General features: G+C 38.3%; 1 protein-coding gene across 1 annotated transcript in view; it reads right to left on the minus strand.

Annotated features, from left to right (window-relative positions):
- Positions 1–23331, minus strand: part of TTC28 (tetratricopeptide repeat domain 28) — a 622170-nt gene that overhangs the window by 275529 nt on the left and 323310 nt on the right. Inside the window, exons 7-8 of the mRNA XM_029921603.1 lie at positions 13322–13594; positions 12266–12396 (exon numbers count right to left, since the gene is read on the minus strand). Of these exons, the coding sequence (XP_029777463.1) occupies positions 12266–12396; positions 13322–13594 (404 nt within the window). The remainder of the gene's footprint in view (positions 1–12265; positions 12397–13321; positions 13595–23331) is intronic.

Below are 23331 nucleotides of genomic sequence, written 5' to 3' on the forward strand. Positions count from 1 at the left end.
CTGTGATATCTGATATGGTAGCCGCTAACCACATGGGCTATTGAGCACTTAAAATGTAGTTGTTATGACTGGGGAGTTGAATTGTTTACCTTAATTCTAATTAATTTAATTTAATGTAACTACTCGTGGCTAATGGCTACTACACTGGACAATAAAAGATTATCTGATCTTGTCTTCCTGTTTACAGATGGTGAACCAGCAACAAGAGGGCTTCCAGAAGAGGTCTATATATGGCCGCTAGTTGCAAAACCAGATTTCATATTTAGATCTCCTTATTCCTTCCTTCCCCTGAAGTGACAAAACACTAGGGCTGGAGGAGAATACCCCAAAACATAATGGGTGAAATGATGATAAAGCAGAACTTGAAAAAATTAGCTCGAGAGTGGAACAGCTAGGGGCAGAATGATTTGCAAACATGTCTGACATCACACATACACACACACGTATTCACTGGGTGTGCAATTTCTTTTGAGGCAATAGCTATTTTATCAGTATGAGAAAAAGAGCTTTTTATAAGTCATTACAGGCTCAAAAGCTCTGGCTGAGCTCATCTGTAATACAAAGTACAAGGAGCACAATCACGAAATTGATGTCCTATCTCCATTCCTCACAAGTGTCTACTTTCCAACTCTTTAGTGATGTGAAGAGGTACAGCTTAAAAATCTTATTTGTTTTTTAAAAGCCTGTAAGATACACACCACTGAAAAGGTTGCCAAGCATTCCCCTCCTGAACTTAATACTCCCTATGAGGATATGGTTCTCTGCTAAAATGGAATGCTTTTTACCTTTTAACCTACTCTCCTATACTACTGAAAGTAAAATAATTATTTCACTACATTCTTCGTCTTTGTCTCTGTGTGTGTCTCTCTCTCATCCTCCCCACACAAATTATGTGTGGACTTCATACTAATATACTAATACACACAGTGTAGAAAATACTGCAAAAAGATCCAAGAAAAATAGCATTGTTTTCAGAGAAAGAACATTCGTCGGAATGATGTCATCAAAAGTTGTCTAATTAATTTCCTGTAGCTACATCCTAGAGGAAATCTGGAAAGATCAATTTTCTCAAAAAGTCAAGTAGTCCTTTGGCAGGGGGAGGGTGGGGGGGGCAGTAACAGTTTCTATAAACCCACAGGTTCATAAATTGACACTGATTATCATTTACCTTTAATTTTCAAAATCACAAAGTATAAAATTTCATTTAAAAACATCTTTTATATGGTAAATGTTATCAGAATATAAAAAGTCTCCTTATTTAATGTAAACCTTAGATTTTAGTTACTGACACAAAGTAACCACAGAAAAGGACAGCAGTTACTTAGTTGGTATTTACAACTGGGCTTCCCTAAATCTTCCTCTCCAGTTCTGAATAAAATGAAGACCACCATTCCTAAGAACCAAGGAGATGAAAGCACTCGTTACCTCCTCTAACCCTCAGTGTTTTTCCTCCAGGCTGATAAGCATTTATCGATGCTGGACTGGACCGTGGCAGATGGCTTACCAGAATGCTTGAGCCCCTTGAGGGCAAGAACAATGGCACATTCACCTTTATACCCAAAGGCATTATATCATCCGGGGCACAGTAAACATGTGTCAAATGAGTGAAAGAATGAGACTACAGATATAAATAAGCTATTCTCCCTTCCCCCCAGAAGCTGCCGATTACACCATGGGGAGAAGAACACCATGGGGAGAAGAACACCAGGACAAACAAACAGTAAATGCGGCAACGGGGATATCACTAGAGGCTACACTTCGCCAGTCAAGTTGAAAACAACAACAGCAACTAAAAGACTGATACCAAGTGCTTGCGGGCTTAGATCAACCTTTTGTGCGTGCAATTTGTGAAAATCTTTTAATTTAAAATGTGTGCAATAGCTGTGCACCCAGAATTCCCACTTGCTAGACTCTACTCCTAAATGTATACAAAGTGACTTGTACAAGGTCATTTTTATTGCGACCATGTTTATAAAAAGAAAAAAAAAATCTCCCTGAACATTCCATCAGCAGATGAATGGTACAACCATAATACACAGCACTGCACAAAAGTTCAAAAGAACATGGCTGATCTATATGTGCTAACATGAAAAGAGGTTTAAGACTATTAAGTGAAAAAACTATTTGTAAAATAAGATCATATATCCACATATGAAAAAGAGAACCATAATAGAAAATAGGCTAGGCCATGCTGCCTAATACAAATATATCAATTTAAACTTTCTAGTAACCAAATGAAAATGGAAAACAAGAAAAGTGGAATAACATTTTATTTAATCCAAAGTATCCAAAATATTATTACACTGCAGTCAATATAAAAACTTAGTAATGAGATACTTTTGCGTTGTTTTCATTCTAAATCCTCAAAGTTTAGCATGTATTTTACATTTACAACACATCTCAATTCAAACTACTCACATTTGAAATGCTCAACAGCCACATGTGGGAGTGGCTACCATAGTGGGCAGTAAAGATCTAGAAGGGAAATACTTCAAACTGGTAACAGCAGTTACTTCCGGAAAGGATCACATTCTAATCTTTTACATCAATAAATAACTCAAATATTATTTATATAATGGCAAAAATGTAAGAATGAAAAACAAAGTGAATGAGAATATAAATATATGACCAAATTGACCTAGTCCAAGGATTATTGACTATCTGGGTCAAGGAGGAAAAATAAAATTTTGAAATACCAGTTATAATAGAGAAAAACTAGTGGTTACCACAGGGAAGGTGGGCAGGGGGTGGGTGAAACTGGTGAAAGGGATTAAGAGTACACTTATCATGATGAGTACTAAGTAATGTAGAGAACTGCTAAATCACTCTATTGTATACTTGAAGCTAATATAACACTGTATGTTAATTACACTACAGTTTAAAAATAAAATACTACTGAACTAAAAGAAAGTAATAAAAATACCATTTGCAATAAAAGGCACATGTGCACACACCACACACCTAACACCTAAAGATAAAACTAAAGGAAGATATACAATAGTTCTACACTGAAAACTATAAAACCTTGCTGAAATAGATTTTACAAGATTTACATTTATAAATGTATAAATATACCATGTTCATGGACCACTAGAGTCAAATATATTTAAAGATTCATTGCTATCTTAATCAAAATGCCAGCAGGATGTTTGAGTGAAAAAAGGGGGAACTGTAAACTTATTCTAAAATATATACATTTACCTACATGTATATGAATGTAGATAACTTGGAATAGCCAAAGCAATCCTGAAGAAAAACAAAGCTACTAGAATTATAGGATCAAAATTTCAGATTCATTAAAAAGCAGCAGTAATTAGTCAATATGCATTGGCTTGGACAAAGAGATCAACAACACAGAAAAGAGAGTCCTTATATACCTTATACCTGACTTATAAGAAAAGGAGCACACAGTATGGTCTTGTGAATATATGGTTCTGGGTTAGTTGGATATTCATTCATGTGAGGGAAAAAGCAGAACTTTGATCCCTATCCCAAACCAAACACAAATGTAAATTCCAAGTGTCAGGAGACCTAAATGCAAAAGGTAGAACAATAAAGCCTCACAGAAGAATATTTTCATGACCTTGGGATACACAAACATTCTCTTAAACAGAACACAAAAGGCATTTACCGTTAAAAAAGAAAAAAGAGGATTGGTAAACTTGGCTTCACCAATATTTGTATGATAATGAGCAAAAAAGATAAAAATTTAAAAAGAGAGCTTTCATGATGCAGAGATGATTTAATGAAACCTGAATATGGAAAACATTGCTGAGGGGTCTAAGAAGGGGTTTCCTGTGAGTAACGATACGAGGGTAAAGGATAAGCCATGTTTAACAAAGTATGACAAGCAGGCTTGTATGAACAGACGCTAAGGCATGTGGCATACAGAGTAGCCGAAGTAATGGAAAAAGGTTATGAAGGGGTTTGGACTTTATCCTGAAGGCAAGAGAAAGCGGTCAAAGGTTTTTAAGCCGTAGAATTGTGCAATCAGAACTAAATTTTTGAGGGATAACTCAAAGATCTCTGTAGGTAATGGATAAAATTGAGAAGAAAATAGCATCAGGGCAAAGTTAAAATAGATTGCACAAATTACAGTATTTACATTTTCCAGTGTGACAAGAAGCACACAAAGCTACCTAGCAAATATTAACAGCACTTTTTCCAGGAGTATTGAGTTTACTTGACTATCTGTGGGAAAACAATTTTACAGTGAATTAAACTCTGATATTACATAGGCATGTGCAACTGCACGTGACTCATTTAAATGATGGGGCCAAAGATAATACCAATAAAAACAGCAGCACCATTTTTGAATTCTTACTGTCTCTTAGGCACTATGCTAAGAAAACACTTTATATGAACTTACTTGATTCTCACAACAATAAATAAAGTAGTTACTACTAGAATCACTTTCTCCATCTAACTACACACACAGAGTTATCTAATCAGATATTTGTTTCCATATACTTTGTTCTTTTTACCTTTTTTTTTTAAGTTTTATTTATTTTATTTTGAGAGGAAGGAGGGGCAAAGAGAGGGAAAGAGTGTATCCCAACAGGCTCCACACTGTCAGTGCAAAGCCTAACATGGGGCTCGATCTCACAACCCTGGGATCATGGCCTGAGCCTAAATCAAGAGTTGGATGTTTAACCGACTGAAACACCCAGGTGTCCCCTTTTACTTTTTATTTATCTGCTATTAAGGTTTCACATCCTTTATATTGCTGATGATATAACTCGGTGTAACTACTTTGGAAAGCTGGTAAAAATTAAGAAGCCTAACAATACGTATGAAGAAACACTGCTAATGTTTCCCAAAAGATATATGCAAGAATGCTTCTAGCAGCTTTTTCATAAAAGCCAAAAATTAGAAATAATTCCCATGTCCATTACGCCTAGAAGAGTTATGTAATTTTCAGGGTCACATGGTAATAAGTGGCAGAGCCAAAGTTCAAGTTTGTCTAATATTGAAGTCCACATTCTCAGTCACTGCGCTACACTTGAAAGAAAGCACCTACTTAACACCGGGGACTTCAGCCTATGCTCACAGGTCCATGCAGTTGACACCCCCCCTTCTTTACTTGTAGGAGAGTACGTGTTAGAAAGAGTGGGAAGTTCTGTCACAGTCCAGGCAGAAGATGGCATAGTGGAAGGAAGGATCCAGAACAGAGGTTGCCAGAAAGAAGAGAACCCAGGAACAAGCCAAAGATGAGAGTTAGGTGGCTTGGGCAACAGGGAGGACAAGCAGAGAAGGCAGAAATAGGCCCAGACTGAGGGCCAAGTTAGGAACTGAAGGTGGGTGTCGAGGAGGCAGTTGGATAAAGAAATATGACACCCAGGAGAGAAATCAGATTGATGAAAAAAGCTTCAGAGTCATCAGCATATTTGCATATCAGATTCCTAAATAGAGAACAACATCTCTAATACAGTATAATTTATGCACTCTTCTGACAATTAATATTAGCTCATAGGAAGGTCTCTATGGGCACCTGAAATTAATTTTCAGACCATTAGAGCAGATAGAAGGTTAGTTAGAATGAAAAATTCCTGTGGAGAAGGTATCACCTCCCTTATTAAGTTTCTGAAAGTAATTGTATAAAAGAAAAACCTACTGCTTTTTAAGGTTAAGTGGACAGAATGGTTTCAGGCTGTTATCTCGCTATTTGGGAGAATATTAAAATATACTAGAGCCAAAGATATAAAAAGCAGAAAGATGTAGCTTGGTATCCTCATTGCCACAGCACTCACAGTGGTTAGTTTTTGCTTCAAAGGTCCATGTCCTATAGTTTATTTCAATATCAAAATAATGCAAAAGGGAAACCAAGGTACATTTTGAGGTCATAGACACAATGTGAGAGTGGGATAATCATAAAAAGTACATTCTTTGATGGGGCATGTGGGTGGCTCAGTTGGTTGAGCATTCATCTCTTGATTCTGGTTCAGGTTATGATCCCAGGGACATGGGAATGAGTCCTGTATTGGGCTCTATGCTGAGCATGGAGCCTGGTTAAGATTCTCTCTCTCTAAAAATTAAAAAAAAAAAAACATTCTCTAGATTTTTGTACTCAAGAGGAAGAGTGACTCTTCTGGGGAGAGTTCTCAAAGTTCCAACCAGTGCAATAATTGAGAGGAAAAAAAAGTAGGGATATAACATATAGAAAGAAATGGACAAAACTATCAAAACTATCATTATTTGCAAAAAAGAAATCCCATTATAAGAAAATTCATAAGAATCCACAAAACATTACGAGCTATGAGAGAATTTCACATGGCCGAAACTCACAAAACATGTAAAACAAACACCTTTCCTATATATCATTAGTATCTAGCTTCTTTTGCTGTGTTGTGTTGTGTTTCCTTAAGATTTTATTTTTAAACAATCTCCACACCCAACATGGGGCTCAAACTCACAACCCCAAGATCAAGAGTTGCATGCATCAATAACTGATGCCACTCATGTGCCCCCATCAGTACTAGTTTTAAAACCCCACACACGGGGCGCTTGGGTGACTCAGTCAGTTGAATGTCTGGTTTTGGCTCAGGTCACAATCTCATGGTTTGTGGGTTCGAGCCCCACGTCAGGCTCTGTGCTGACAGCTCAGAGCCTGGAGCCTGCTTCTGATTCTGTGTCTCCCTCTCTCTCTGACCTACCCCTGCTTGCACTGTCTCTCTCTGTCTCTCAAAAATAAATAAAAAATAAAAACCCACACACGATGGAAAAAAATACCCTATTCCCAATGAGATACATTAAATATCTAGGAAAAAACTGGATTGAACTGTGTAAGTTCTTTACATATTTTAGATCTTAATCCCTTATTGGCTATATCATTTGCAAATATTTTCTCCCATTCAGTAGGTTTCCTTTTTGTTTTGTTGATGGTTTCCTTTGCTGTGCAAAATATTTTTTTTTCTTTTTTGATATAGTCCCAATGGTTTGTGGGGTTTTGTTTTGTTTTGTTTGCTTTTGTTTCCCTTGCCTTAAGAGACATAGTCAGAAAAATGTTGTAGCCAATGTCAGAGAAATGATTACCTGTGTTCTCGTCTAGGACTCATTTAGGACAAGACTCAGTGAGACCTTAAATCCATTTTGAGTTTATTTCTGTATGTGGTGTTAGAAGTGGTTAATTTCCTTTTTTTTTTTTTAAGTTTACTTACATATTCTGAAAGAGAGACAGATGTGGGAAGAAAAGAGAAAGGGAGAGAGAATACCAAGCACTGCACTGACAGTGCAGAGCCCAACATGGGGCTGGAACTCACAAACCAAGAGATCATGATGTGAGCCAAAACACAGTCAGAGGTTTAAGTGACTGAGCCCTGCAAGTGTCCCAGGAGTGGTCTAATTTCATTTCACATGTACAGTTTTCCCAACATCATTTACTGAAGAGAATGTCTTTTTCCCTTTTCATATTCTTGCCTTCTTTGTCATACTTTAATTGACCATATAAATGTGGGGTTATTTCTGGGTTCTATATTCTGTTCCATTGATCTGTGTGTCTATTTTTGTGCCAGTACCTTACTATTTTGATTACTACAGCTTGGTAGTATATCTTAAAATCTGGAATTATGATTATCTCCAGCTTTGTTTTTATGTAGCCATAAAAAAAAAGATGAGATCATGCCATTTGCAACAACATGAATGACTTAGAGAGTATTATGCTAAGTGAAATAAGTCAGACTGAGAAAGACAAATACCATATGATTTCACTCAAATGTGGAGTCTAAAAAAACAAATGAGTAAACAAACAAAAAGCAGAATCAGAACTAAAAATACAAAGAACAAACGTTGCCAGAGGGTAGGGGATTGATGGGGAAAATGGGTCAAAGGAGTGGGAGATACAGGCTTCCGGTTATGGCATGACTAAGTCACAGGAATAAAATTCAAAGCATAGGGAATATAGTCAATGATCCTGTAATAGTGTTGTGTAATAGCGTGTGTGGTGACAGATGGTAGCTACACTTGCGGTAAGCAGAGCATAATACATAAACTTGTAAACCCACTATGTTGTACACCCAAAATTAATGTAACATTGTGTTTATTTTATTCAAATAAAAATAAATAAATATGGAAAACTCTCCCTAAAAGTACAGATTGCTGAGGGGCATAAAAGGTGAAATGTAAGAGCAGACCACACCCCTGAACAGAAGACTGACTATTGAAAGGACATCAATTTATCTATAATTAATTTGTAAATTTAATACAATTCCAACAAAAATACCAATGGAAGAGTCTCCAAAATTCGACAAAGTGATTTCAAGGTTTATTTGGAGGTATTGAAGGGAGGCAAGAATATTTGGATGTTTTTTTAAAAAGAATAATGCCATGAAACTTACAACAGATGTAAAATGTGCAATAAAGCAACAATCATTAAAACTGTGCACTGGAACAAAAACTGCCCAGCAGCTCACTGGGCTGGGACTGCAAGGCCAAGTATCAGATCAATACTAAGTATCAAAAAACAAATAAATAAACACACAAAAAATAAAATAATCAAACATCACAACAGGAAAAAAAGGAGGAGTATTCAAGCTTTTTATAAGAGAAATTTTTAAAAACAGCCCCAATAGCAATCAAAGAAATACAAAGTAAAATAGCAATATACCACTTTTTTGTTTTACTTATCAAGCTGACATTTTAGTTTATGTTATTTATTATTTAGAAATGCCAAGTGTTGGCCAATGCAGGGAGACAGAACATCTGATACACTTCTGGTAGGACTGAAAACAGATACAGCCTTTCTGAGAGCTATTTAGCAGTAAGAATGAGAAGCCTTAATATGCTTTTTCCAAACAGGCCCACTTTCAATAATTTGGCCAAAGGAAATGATGAAAGATATGTTCAAAGATTAATCTACAAAGATGTTTTTCCAGATTTTATAATATCAAAATTTTGAAACAAACTAAAAATATAACAGCAAGGGCAGGATGAAATAATTTGTGATAAAGCCATAATACTTCAGTAGAACATTTCATAAAATGCAGAAATGGGGGCGCCTGGGTGGTTCAGTCAGTTAAGCCTCTGACTTTGGTGTGTGATCTCATAGTTCATAAGTTCAAGTCCCACATGGGGCTCTACACTGGCAGCTCAGAGCCTGCTTTGGATCCTGTCTCCCTCTCTCACTGACCCTCTCCTGCTCACACACTCTCTCCCTCTCTCAAAAATAACAAAATGAACATTTTTTTAAATTAAAAATAAATAAATAAAATGCAGAAAGGTAAAAAATTAAGTGGAAAAAAATTTTATAAAGTTTATAAAAGTATCACAATAGGATTTCAATTTCTGTTTGAATAAACAATTATATGAGCATATTTGCTAAAAGACTATACCCCCAAATACTGAAAGGATGGTCAACTTATGGCTTATTATTTTCATGAATTTTTTACATAACTGGTTGAATGAAACTAATAAATCTTAACCTTTAAAAAAAACTAAGAGTCTGTGACTAAAACAAATAAGATGGTAGAAAACAGTATCGGATCTTTGCTAACAGTATGAACTATCTTATCCATCATGACTGATACGAGGGATGACATGACTGATATGCTGACCAGGTTCTAGAACCCCGCACACCAATTTCTGTGTCTCACTCAAGGGCCAGCTTGAGTTCCACCTGTTTCATAAAGCTTGTCCAGGTTATACCTGGGATTCTCTATCTCCTCTGGAATTCAAGAATCTTGGCAGTGATTGAAGAGAATGTTCATTATTTATTGCTCAAGCAATGTTTTAATACTTCTGTTTTATTCAAGATCTGTCTCAAAGAGAACATCAGCCCTTCAAGAGGAAAGGCCTCACACACACCGCCTAGACCCAGAACCCAGTGCTCTGCTCCTGTTAGGTGCTTTGCGAGCAGACATCACACTTCACTGAATTTTATCACAGAAGACTGGCCAACTAAAACTCTGAAACTGAATGCAATTCACATTACTGCAAGAACTCTTTTGAATATTCCTTTAAGTTCTAGACCAACATTAACTCCAGTCTTAAAAACTATTGGCCGGTTTCAGGGATGTGGGAATAAAGATTTCCAGTTTAATGCAGGCGGCCAAGCAGCAGCAGTCAAATGCAACCTTAAAAATTAAGGGAAAAAGTAAGAAAATAGCATTAAATTCTCAAGAAAATGAAAGGTACTTTATGATTCCAGAGGGAAACACAACAGAAGAAACACAGTGAGAAAAAAGAGGAATTCTACAGGTCAGTCTAGAAATCAGATAGGTATGCTTTGGCAACACAGAGCAGGGGCCCAGGCTAGACAGACATCCCAAAACAGGCTTATCCTGTGGCCAACCTATGGTTAACCAGCAACCAGAATGGGCAACAGTGAAAATGAAGAAGCCAGGAGGGGATTGTAAAAATTATTCCAATTTTGATACTGAGACACTTTGAAGAGAAAATTAATGGAAGAAAAAATGAAAATTAATGGGATTTTCAACTTGGAAAAGGAGAGGCCACAGGCCATTAATTATGGTAGCTGAACAGTCCCAGAGGGGTAAAATCAGTCTTACTTATACGTAAGGAGGGTTTCCCAACAGGCAGGTTTGTGAACTACTATGGTGGTGGTGAAGTAGAGGTCAAAAGAGGGGGAGATAGGGTGTCCGTGGCAGGCAGAAACTTGAAGATGGGAAGATTTGGGGAGGAAACTGGGTCTAGTATTCTCTCAAGGTCCCTTCCATCCTTATAATTTAATAATTTCTTAATAAATTATTTTACAGCAAAGGTTTATAAAACCTAGATAACACAGGCTATAGAAAATTATACCATTAAGAAGAAGGAAGGCAGAAAATTTTCATTTCTCCTTTTTAATACCTATGATAATCCTATGCCCTAATTATAAGTCTTCCGACGCTATTCAGTAATTGGGCTAATATATATACATCCCAAAGGTCAGGAAAATAGAGTATAAATGCAGCTCTTGACATATTCATAGCCATCCGAGCCTTCACTACATGGCCCTATTTAGACAACTATGCTGGTTTAGTCCTTAAATCTGGCTCTCACTTAATAATCAGTATATCTGCATCTAGAAATGTGATCCATCTTTTCATTCCCTTAAGAAGTCAAGATAATCCAGCTTTTAAGAACTGTTTGTAAACGAAGAATAAATAGGCAGAGAGAAAAATATTTAGTATTATCTTGAGAACAAAATCACCTTAAGTCCATGTCCCTTCATTGATATATCTTGGCAGCTTTCAAAGGCTTTTTTCTGACATCCATGGATGAGGGAGACTTTATGGAAGTCTCTCCCATTCCCAAGGGGAGATTCCAGCACACCACTGAAACAAAGGCTTTTTTCTTCCCCAGTTCTGACCATGTTCTAAAGACTTGAGGATGCTGGATCATTTAATAATAGAATTAATCTCTATAATGTCCCACAGTGAAATTCTAAGATAACTAGATATAATAACTAAATATATTTCTCAACACATAGATTGATTCATAAATTTGTTACTGCCTCTGCTATTACCCTCCTCTTGTTAATAATATTATAGTAGAAGCTACCATTTATGGAATTCCAAGTACCATGCTAGGCACTTCACATATATATTATTTATAATCCTATCACAATTGTGTATGGAATAAATGCAATCATTATTTTCTAAAAGAAAACAGAGGCAAAGAAGAGTTAAGTAATAATTCCCCCAAGGTCCCGGAGCCAGGAAGGACTAGAAGAGAGATTCCATGCTTGGTCTGTTTTACTCCAAACCCCACCGTCTCTCCACCTTGCAGGCACTTTCTCATCACGCTGCCCCTACTGGATATCAACTCTCTGAGAACATTCCATTGCATTTCTCTAATGAAGAGAGACGGAATTCTTTATCATTATAATTCATGTTTCTCAATCGGACTTAATATGCTTTTACCACCTGAGTTAAAAATCCACCAAAGACACAACATGAAGAGTTTGCAGTCATAATACTCCATCTCAAAGAAAGCAAATGTGTGTTTCTTTAACCTCATGGATATATTATGAAGAAACAGTTTTTTGTTAATTTTCATAGGTCTCTTCCTTTCACATTTGAATAGAATAAGAGCAATGCATCTAACAATGCAAGCTGTTAGATCTTGAGATGAGGGGCCAAGTCTTATTCATCTCTATGTCCTCAAGGTCTGTATGTGATAGACCGTCAATATCTGATTACTGATGAGAGACAGACGTAATGATCACCAACTTCTAAAAGTAACATTTTAGGGTACTTAAAATATTTTGAACAGCAAATGTTCCCATATTCCCCCCAAAATGGATAAGGTCTGCAGATAAACTTCCTACCTCTCGATCCTTGAGTTTCATGGCGAGCACCAACTGGTGCCTGTGGTTAGTGAGAGCCTCCCGATAATTTCCTTTGGAGAAGAATGCAGAGCCCAGATTCCCGTGAGCTCGGCATTCTCCTGTCTGGTCACCTGGGTTGGATTTTAAAAAAAGATAAAATTTCTAAGTGATAGTGTTAGTTACAATTTGTAATGCCCACATTAATTTAAGAACCACAGATTTACCAGCTAAGATTTCACTTCACTTCTTTTAGAAAAGTACTTTCTTCTTCTCCAAGACTCTATGTAGTAAGTCAGGTCCTAGAAATTATATCTCTGGACAATAACTGTTGTTACAACATACAACTACAGCCAGGGACGTCGGTGTCCTGGAAATGAGATGACAAAGAACTTGACACAAACAGCTGCTAGGAGTCAGCTCGATGTTCTGCGAATGACCTCTGAACAGCTCATTGATTCAGACATCTACCTACAAACCTACTATGATGTTTATGTTGACGGCAGACTTCCTGTGTCTCTGCTCTTACTGAAATCCGGCACATCACTGAACAATCGTTGTAACAACAACCATACTCATAACCCACACTTATTTTACAAATGAGGAGATGGAGCACAGAGAGCTGAGGCATCTTGCAGAAGGTCATACGCCTAGTAAGCAGCAGAGCCGGGATGTTGAACTCAGCAGTCAGGCTCCACAGGCCACACTTTCAACCACCACACTGGACTATCGCCTCTGGCAAAATGCTGATACATTCCAAGGCAGGCAAAAATTAAAATTAAGATAAAAGATTCACCCATCAATACTATCATTTGGTATATTAAAGCTGTGAGCCCAAATCTCTGAAAAGGGCAATGAATATGTTAATCCACGTATCTTGGCTTTTTGGGAGCCTTGTTATCTTTATAAGAAAAGCCCTAAAGACCTGAGCATTCTAAAACACAGAATGTTCTAGAGACACACTCACTTTTCATTCACTGCATGTGGCATCCCTGTCTATGTTGGGCTAATCAGGTTTATATCCCTTCTGTACTGAAATAAAAGACAAGCATACCCTACCTAAGGTCTTGGCCACATCCAAGTCCTGCTGCATGTATCCAGTACTCTTCTCTGTGTTTCCAAGAGACCAGTAAGCACTGCTTAGGGCAGAGAAAACCGAACCTCTCAGTTTGAGGCTGCAGGTGCCAATCTTGAGAGCAGCTTCTAAGACAACCACAGAGGCCCCATGATGGCCAGCCGTCAGGAGTTCCTGCCCAACCACAGACACGACCACAAAGGGGCTCTTGTCCAGTTTCATTTTCTGAAGTTGCTGATAAGTGGGCTCGAGGGAGTCTGGAAAAAAAGATAGAAACAAGAATGTAGGATGATATACAAAACAATCTTTTATAATATGCTTTAAAACATATGTTAATCATACATTTTTATGGCCATTTTGAGTACAAACTCTTCAAACTTTAGCACCACCCTCACTGTCCGCTTAGTCATAGGACTCCGTAACCCCAACCTTAGTCCAGTAATCTCCCTCTCCCCACTGCACATGCACACATCACACTCACCTTCTCTTCTAGTCTTTCTTTGAATATGATATGCCACTTCCCCTGAACAGTTCTCCTCCTCTGTCCTGCTGTCCTCTCAAAATCTTATAAAGCACAGGGGCACCTGGGTGGCTCAGTTGGTTAAGGGTCTGCCTTCAGCTCAGGTCACAATCTCACGGTTTGTGAGTCTGAGACCCCCATCAGGATTCTCTGTCTCCCTCTCTCTCTGTCCCTCCCCTAGTCACACATGCTCTCTCTAAATAAATAAACTTTTAAAAAACTCTTACAAGCACATCTCTCAAGTTCTGACTCTACCATGTGGTCATCTCAGGCCCTCCCGCCCACAGCACTCTTTGTATCTAAACTTCTGCCTCATTTTTATAGTTAATATTACACAGTTTGACCCTTAACTATTTTAGACTTGTTCCCTGTGTGTTAATTTTTAAGACATTTCCCCAGCTAAATCTGAAGACTGCTCTAAGAGTGTTTAAAGGTTTATAGTAATTCCATAGCAACCGGCACAATGTGGGCACTAAATTGAAAACTTACCACTGCCACATAGGTGATAGTCCCTAACACATTTGGCATTCAATAAATGTTTGTTCAATCAGAATCTGAATGGCTGATTAATAAAACTCCATCCACCTTTTCCCAGATGATGCAATAAAAGAAGCTCTCCCAATAAAATCTCCATCATCCTCACTGCAACCCAGTGTCCACTGCTGCTTCTAAGACTAGTATGACCAAATAAAAAAGTATTAGGGCACCTGGGTGGCTCATTTGGTTGAGCATCTGATTTCAGCTCAGGTCATGATCTTATGGTTCATGAGTTTGAGCCCAGTGTCAGTCTCTATGCTGACAGCTCAGAGCCTGGATCCTGCTTCATATCCTGTGTTGCCCTCTCTCTCTGCCCCTCCCCTGATTGTTTGTTCTTTCTCTCTCTCTCTCTCCCTCCCTCTCTCTCTTTTAAAAATAAACAAAGCATAAAGAAAAAAAATTAAAGCATAATCAGTTTTTGTTGTGGTGACAAATGAAACCATAAAAACATCATCTGAATTTGCTAAGGTAAGACAGAAGACAAAATTAATGTTAATTGCATTATATTTTCATGCAGTATCTGGAAAGGACATAGACTAGGGGTCAGAAAGCTACAAAAAGATTCTTTCCACCTGAAGCTAGGTTTGAATGTGGATGACCTCTGAGCGCCTTCTCCCCCTTCTCCCATTTTTTTAAAAGACAACTACAGAGCCAATGGCTATAACCCTACAATGATGTGGCACTTAGAACACATTTGTTAGCTTTCCTGAAAAACTATTTCACATTAGTTGTTCCACTGTGCACATGTAAAAAAAAAAAAAAACTATTAAAAGGCTGGTCTCTTTAAATCCTGAATCTCTCAGCCAACACTACTGCATTAAAATGTAATTTTTACAATTTATGACTTCAAATTTCAACTCTACACTAAGGAGCTCTCGTCTGAATCAACATTACCACAGAAACCTCGAAACCTACTGGTGCCTAAAGCATTTTTCCCCTTCAATCAGATCACTAAACAGAGAACAAAGAACATTTTTACACCTGTCAAGATGCAAGCATGCGCAGTACCAGTAAACACTAGCTAACCAATAGGGTTAAATACAGGCACAAGAACCAGGCATTACTGGAGTAGAAAAGAACAGTACCACACTGAAAGAAATGTGAGCAGAATTTGGTGGTACCCGCTGATGGGTCTGGCAGTAAATGATGGTCACGTTAGCGCCACACTGGTCAATTAGCAGAAGCAAAAATAATAGAACTTAGAGATGAAAAGACCTTGAAAATACCCATTTTAGAAATGATGAATCTAAATATTTAAGTGATTCATCCAAAGTCAGACAGCTTGGGACAGAGCCAAGACAGGAACCCACTGCAGGGCTCTAAGTCCAGGCTCTATGATACCATACCAGGCAAAATTCTTAGTTGTTGACAAAAGCAAACGATCTTGGCTGGTTATAAGTAGAAAAGAAATGCACAGAGGAGCTACTGCCAACAGGGAAATTCAGGCCTCCAGACCCACAGTCAAAATCATGTCACAAAAGCTCCAGAGGGAAAACAACATGACTGTTGTAACTCAACACAGGAGACCACAGGTTCCAACGCTGCCTCCACCAACTACTCCAGGCCACCCTTAGAAGACAGTTGTCACGACTGCCAACCAACACCCCCAGAACAAATTCTGTGCTATCTTTTCTTCTTTGAACCTTTAGCTCCTGACTCAAAGGTGGGTCCTAGCTGCAAAGGAGGATGGGAAAATTAGGATCTGATATTTTCAGCTTTTACAGAAATATAACAGGGAATTCCGGAAACACAGCAAGAGGTTTCAAACACAGAGAGCCCAAAATGACTAACAACCACCAAAGATACCATGCTTCAGCTGATAATTTTTCTTTTAAACATGGCAACCATGGCCAAGTTCAAAAGAGGAAGCTTCTCTTAGAGCCGCTAAAACTACATAATGGTATGAAGAAAACAGCACATTGCCACAGTTGGAGGACTGAGGGAAATACCGGGAAGTTTACCGCAACCAAAAAAAAAAAAGAAAGAAAAAGAAATCTTCAATTCTACAAATTTTCAGTAAATAAAAATGATGTTGGAAGTACAAGAGGTAAAAGATAAAATTTCCATTTGCAGTACAGAGGAAGGAGAATGTAAATACATTAAAAGATAAATTAAATGAAAGCTCATATACAGTATGTGTTACAAGAGTTTGGAAAAGGGAGTGACAATTACGAGTAATCAGAAAGCTTCACTGAAGCGTAACTTGATTAACTGAAGAAAGAGTAGGTAGGATGTAGACAAGCCTATTTTTTTTCTGAGAGTAGAGGGTGTTTTAAGTAGAGGTCTTGTCCTAAGCAAAGGTCCCAGAGGAAGATAGGCACATGGAATGATAGAGAATGATGAATAGGCCAGCTGGAATGGACCAGAGAATCTCATAAGGAAGGAAGCAAATGTGGAATAATGGAGGAAATACTCAGCTAAGAACAGAGAGACCTGGGTTTCAAAGCCACATGGCCTCAGTCTCACTTTATCAAATGTATAGATTGTGATTCTGGTGATGGTTACATAAATCTATACATGTGATAGATGTGTATATGTCTCCACATATTATGTACATGTATGCATATATACATGTGTGCACATCTATGCATGTGCACAGAATAGAAACAAAAGTCCATTTCACTTTATGTAAATTAAAAATTTTTAATTCAAATTTATCTGCTTTGGGCAGTAATTATGTCTCCTTGGCCCACACTCACTAGTCAGAAGTTCTGATTAGCAGGTGTGCATGCTTTTGATAAGTAAAAATGGTAGACGGGTTTTCCTGATGTATAAAAAGTACAGGCTACATTAGTTATCTCTGATATCCTTTCCAACTCTACTATTTGATTATTCTAATTCCTATTCTAGAGAAAATGCAGGCTTTTAGTAAAGGGACTAATTTTGTGATTCTATCAGGCTAGGTGAAAACAGAGATTTGGCAGCCTACAGCTGCTAACATGTTTTTCCTTCTGGAAACTATGCATGATGTATGAAATAGCCAATGTTAAACCAACTCTGTAAGAATGTAGAGGCCCACTATAACATTCCCTGAACACTAGTTATGTGCTTTCCAAATGTACAGCATTTAAGAATTTAAGATGAACAAAGTCACATTTCCTGACATGTGATGAGCTTGTAGGACCGAAGTAGAGACCATTAATAAACAATCACACTTGGCTAGGAGCTATACTGTATTTCACCAGCTCTGAGATACACATTTATTTACGAATCAACATCTCCAGATTTGGGATTTAATATCGCTGAACACGATAGTGCTTCACAGCAGTAAGGCACTTCTGTGTCTAAAGGAGTCCAACAGAGCTCTTTCAGTTTATATAAACTAAAAAGTAAAATGACAAGAAAGAACTGTGTCATCATTTAAACATCAACATTTTTTTAGTAATATGTAAAATAATGATACAACCCTTAAACCAGAATTCTTAGCATTCATAGATTAGCATTCCTCTTTCCCAAAGGAGAAAAGTGCTAATCCTACCCACATAGGCTGGGAATTCTTTCCACAGAAGTGACCTCTTATTAGAAATTGAAGATATAAGGGGGTGTCTGGGTGGTTCAGTTGGTTAAGTGTCCAACTTCAGCTCAGGTCATGATCTTGTGGCTCGTGAGTTGGAGCCCTGCATCAGGCTCTGTGCCGACAGCTCAGAGCCTGGAGCCTGCTTTGGATTCTGTGTCTCCCTCTCTCTCTGCCCCTCCCCCTCTCACACTCTGTCTCTCTCTCTCTCTTTCTCAAAAATAAATAAACATTTAAAAGAATTTTTAAAAAAGAAATTGGAGATATAAGAAACAGTGTTTTTCAGGAACTGCAGGTTGTTTTAGTTGATGGTGTCTTGGACATGAAAACGAAAGAGAGGAAAGATCTCTTCTACTAAGGAGGCTGGTCTCTATCCTATAAGCAATGGAGAAAACAGAATTACGAATAAGAGAATGACCGATTAGACTTACATTTTAGGAAATCCATTCTGGGAGGAAAGCAAAGCATGGACTGGTTTAGGAGAGATAAAAGTCAGGAAAACCAGCAAAGTCCTGAATTTTCAATGACAAAACAAATGGAAAACAAGGGATAAATTTCAGACATAGTTAGAATTTTTAAAAAGTCATAGAATTTGAGGAGTAAATGCATTTAACAGACACAATGCATTATTCCAAAGGAATGATACTATACTGCCCGTCTCCAGTGCATTACCTTAAAGGTAATCAACATTTTTACAGACTTGAATTTGTCTATGGAACTATGAAGACCTTTTGGAGCCTTCCAAGTTACCCTTATAACATTTCCATACATACATTAAAAAGACTTCAATTTCCCTAAAATCCGCATGATACCACTACTAATCACTCTTGGATACATCACTAAAATATAGCACTGAGCTGCAAATCTGGAAGACAGAGAGAAACAACCCTGAAATGAATCTCCATAACTGACCCGAAGAGAGAACTGCAACTATTGAAAGGTTAAGAACGTAAGTATGATGAGAAAGTAAGCAAAGTCTGATGAGAGTGAAGTATTCCCAGAAACAAAATTTAGAGGTAAGGTTCATACATGCACTTCATTTTAATTTTCATCTTTTCATGGGGTAATTCCTTAAAGAGGAAACTAAAAACCACTGGGTTTGTCACGAAAGGAGAGCTATTGCATGAGTCTGCTTACGTGAGGTACCCAGAGCAGTTAAACACAGGACCGAAAATAGCATGCAGTTGCCGGAGCAGGACGAGGGGGACGAGGGAGTTACTTTTTTTTTTTTTAATTTTTTTTAATGTTTTTTATTTATTTTTGATAGAGAAGAGACAAAGCATGAGAGGGGGAGGGGCAGAGAGAGAAGGAGACACAGAACCAGAAGCAGGCTCCAGGCTCTGAGCCAGCTGTCAGCACAGAGCCTGACACGGGGCTTGAACCCACGAATGCGAGATCTGACCTGAGCCGAAGTCGGAGGCTTAACCGACTGAGCCACCCAGGCGCCCCGGGAGTTACTGTTTAATGCAGACAGAGTATCAACTTGGGAAGATGAAAAAGTTCTGGAGACGGATGGTGGTGATGATCGCTTAAAGCTATAAATGGCCATAATGCCACTGAATTGTATCGTTAAAATTGGTCAATTTTATGCTACATATATTGTACAACAATTAGAAAACTTCTGTTTATACAAAAAGTCAAACTTAACCCTCCTCAAAAAACAAAAGGAAAGAAAAGAAAACTGACATGTTCAGCACCTTGTCTAAGCACTTTGTCACATTTTCCCAGGTTTGTCTGTATAACATTTCCGAAAGGATTCAGAACTAAAGGTAGAAAACACATTAGTCAGAATTGGTAGAAAGCAAGAAAAAGGCAATAAAACTCAGCATGTAGACAGGCAGACTGTAAGGCTTGGCCCAGCTCCTCAAGGTGGCCAGGACACTGGGCTCTATGCTTCATGGAGGACAAAACAAAAGGAGAAGGATCACTTTTAAAATTCCCAGGCCTTGTAAAACAATTTTTTAATGTTTATTTATTTTTGAGAGAGAGAGAGAATGATCAGGGGAGGAGCAGAGAGTTAGAGGGAGACACAAAATCCAAAGTAGGCTCAAGGTTCCAAGCTGTCAGCACAGAGCCCAACATGGGGCTTGAACTCACAAAGCTCGAGATTTAAGTCAGATTCTGAACTGACTAAGCCACCCGGGCACCCCTAAAGTTCCCAGATTTTTTAAATAAAAATACACCCGCACTCAGGAGAAATGCAGCTCTCCCTGGTACTGAGGCCTGAGGCCAAATTTCCCAGTGAGTGCTGGGTAAGAGGACCATGTGCACGGTACAGTGCTCACTCCACACCCACGACACTGTGCTGGTCACAAAGCCAAGAGCAGGCTTACTGCTGCTGCTACCTGCACCCCTCAGTGAGGAAGGCATCACACTGAAGGGGGGAAGATGGCCTGCAAGAACTGGCTTACACTTTCTAGTGCTGGATTCTCAAAACAACATTAGGAGGCATATACTGCCATTTCCCTTTTACGGGTAAGGGCTCAGCTGTAGAGGAAGGAAGCAACCTTGCTCAGTCAATGAAACAGCAAATGGCAGCACTGGGATTAGGTTCCAGTCTTTTTTTTAACATAACATTTCAGAACACAGGCCTCCTGTGAAGTGACTGCCACCTAAAAGAAAATCAGAGGGAAAGAGCTCACCGAGGGGGGGTGGCAATTAGGCAAATAAAAGATGAGCCCCAACTTGACCCTGAGAGAAAAGCTTATACAGTCAACAGCCATTTTCCACCAGCACTCCATAAAATGAGCTTCCCTGGGCCCTCTGGAGGGGGTACAAACACCACGACAGGTGATAGCCCATAAATGTAATAGTCTTTAGATTACCGAATTAACGGGAGGAGAGAAAATATACACAAGAGAACCCTCAGCGAGAAGCAGCCCTGGTATCTTTAGAGGAACAAATAAAGGTAAACTCAATCTCACTCTGTAATTCTATTATTGAATTTGGCTGGCAATAGTACTATGCTATCCCACCCAAATTTGCATAAACATTTATAAGCTACAATGCGCTGAGATCGCTGACAATCTAAAAAGGAGAAACAGAAAACAGTGAAAGTATAACCTGAAAAGTCATGAAAGAGTATCATTTTATATGTATGCTTATTTTTACATTTCCACTAATGATTTAAGGAAATATATTATATATAAGGATATAAATACATCCACAGGAGTAGTTTAACTGATCTCTTGGTTGGTGAACATGAATGAAACCATAAAAATAAAGTAAAATAGTCTTATTAATTCAGTTAGCAATATCAGCAACACTATAAAAAAACAAGTAAGTTTCAATACAGATAAGTAGAACATATTATGTGGGAACAAGGGCATATTAATGTAGATTGGCCCTACCTTTAAAAATAGTGAAATCCTGGGGCATCTGGGTGGTTTAGTCAGTTGAGCATCTGACTCTTGGTTTCAGCTCAGGTCATGATCTCATGGTTCATGGGTCTGAGCCCCTGCTTGAGATGCTCTCTCTCGCTTTCTACCTCTCTCTCTGCCCTTCTCTGGCACATGCTCACTCTCTCTCTCTCTCTCTCTCTCTCTCTCTCTCTCTTTCTCTCTCGAAATAAAAATAAATACACTTAAAAAAAAAAAAAGAAATCTTGAAACTTCCCCAAAAGGCTGACCCATAGGGATGCTGTGCACATCACTAGAGCTCTGACTCCTAGAAGCACCTGGACCAGGGAGCTCTCTCTGTTTCATTTAAGAATTGTTTAAAAAAAAAAAAAAAAGACAAAAACAGAAAAGTAAAAAATGATATAACAGATCAGACCTATAGTAAAGTGACCCAAACTGCACAGACATACAACAATGGCAGGAACTCAGAAAGCTGCAGGAGCTAAAATAAACAGTGGGAAAAATGGGCAGCAAATGAGGACAGATTTTGTGAATTGCAACCCTATGACAAAAAGAGGGGTCATTAAGATGTGAGATGGTGCACATAACAACACCGTGCCAAGGAACAGCCTCTATAAAATGTTGGTAAGAGAAGCCCACCTGGAATAGGTACCACAGTAAAGGCAAGGCTAAAAATAAATGAGATAAATCAAATCGCCTTAAGGGAAGAGAAGAAAATACTGAAGTGCCCCCGGCACCTGTAGACGGGCTTTCTCCAGGGTCAGCCTTAGGTCACTGGGGAGAAGACAGGAGAGAAGGCGGCACAGAAAACCCGAAGGGGACAGCGGCGTGGAGCCATTTCTCGCAGTGCAGGAAGGTTTTCGAACATTTATCTACATTTATCTAAACAAACTGCTTCAAAGGCAAAATGGTAAGTATGATTCTGCTGATCTCAACACATCCACTCTAATATTCTAAGGCAGCAGCAGAAACACCTCCGAATAAAAAAATGAGATCTTCAAGAACTAAAAAAAATATATATATGCGTATATTTATGGCTTTTTTCCCATGTAAATTACTTGCAGAAGGGTGTAGGGAAGGAATGAGAAAACGCCAGAGAATGGCACGGAGAGACAGATTGATTTTTGTTGTTGTTGTTGTCCACTTTCCCAACCCACCCAAGCCCTGGAGCTCCAAAGTGCATCTGTTCTAAGTCAGAGTTTATTAACAGCAGGCCCCCCAGTGGGAGAAGCCATTAGGTTCCCACAAGCAAAGACTCAGCTCCTCACATGAGGAGAGATTTCCTTATCACTTTTTTTCTAAAACATGAAATCTTCAACTTTCAGGAAAACATTTTTTATAGCTATGAAGTGCCCAGAGACAGAGTACCATATACTTCATCAAACTTTTATTTAGCTTTTATTTTGAGCAAAGTAGTGTATGAGCCAATATATTAAAAGTATATAATGCCACAAACATTTTCAAAACTAGATCAGACATCTAATGACACTGCCACCAAAATATTTAGGTTCATTCAGAAACATACCATTTCAGAGACAAAATAAAGTTCCGCTTGATATAATCTAACTACTGTGGAATATTATGCGCTGTCTACTCTTTGCCATCAATCTGCCTTAGTGTCTCCATCACTGCAAAGATGACTACTGGTGTAGCCTTTTAGCCCAATCTTTCCAAGAGCTCATTCAGCAAAAATGAAGTCAATCGGTTTTGGGCCTTAGAACTCTTCCAACCTTTGGTACTACTTCCAATCCACTGTTTTTCCAGAATACAAATTGGTATAAAGCAGAAGTGAAACAGGAGAAAACCATGTAAACTAGTGTCTGTCTTTTCTCTTTCCTTTTAATTCAAGATAGTCTTTTCATGTTCCTCTGAAAAATATTAGACATGGCCTACAGTTAGGTCCGTATTTCCTTTTATGAAAGTTACAATATCCAATATCGTTTCTTATTTATTTCTAGATGGCATATTGGTCCAACTGTGTAAATCAATGTACTACTAGAGGTCTGTGATTTAAAGGTACAGAATCTCAGAACTATTTTTTTTATTTTTACTTTTTTTTTTTTT

This window comes from Suricata suricatta, chromosome 14 (genome assembly GCF_006229205.1).
Source record: "Suricata suricatta isolate VVHF042 chromosome 14, meerkat_22Aug2017_6uvM2_HiC, whole genome shotgun sequence".
NCBI lineage: Eukaryota > Metazoa > Chordata > Mammalia > Carnivora > Herpestidae > Suricata > Suricata suricatta.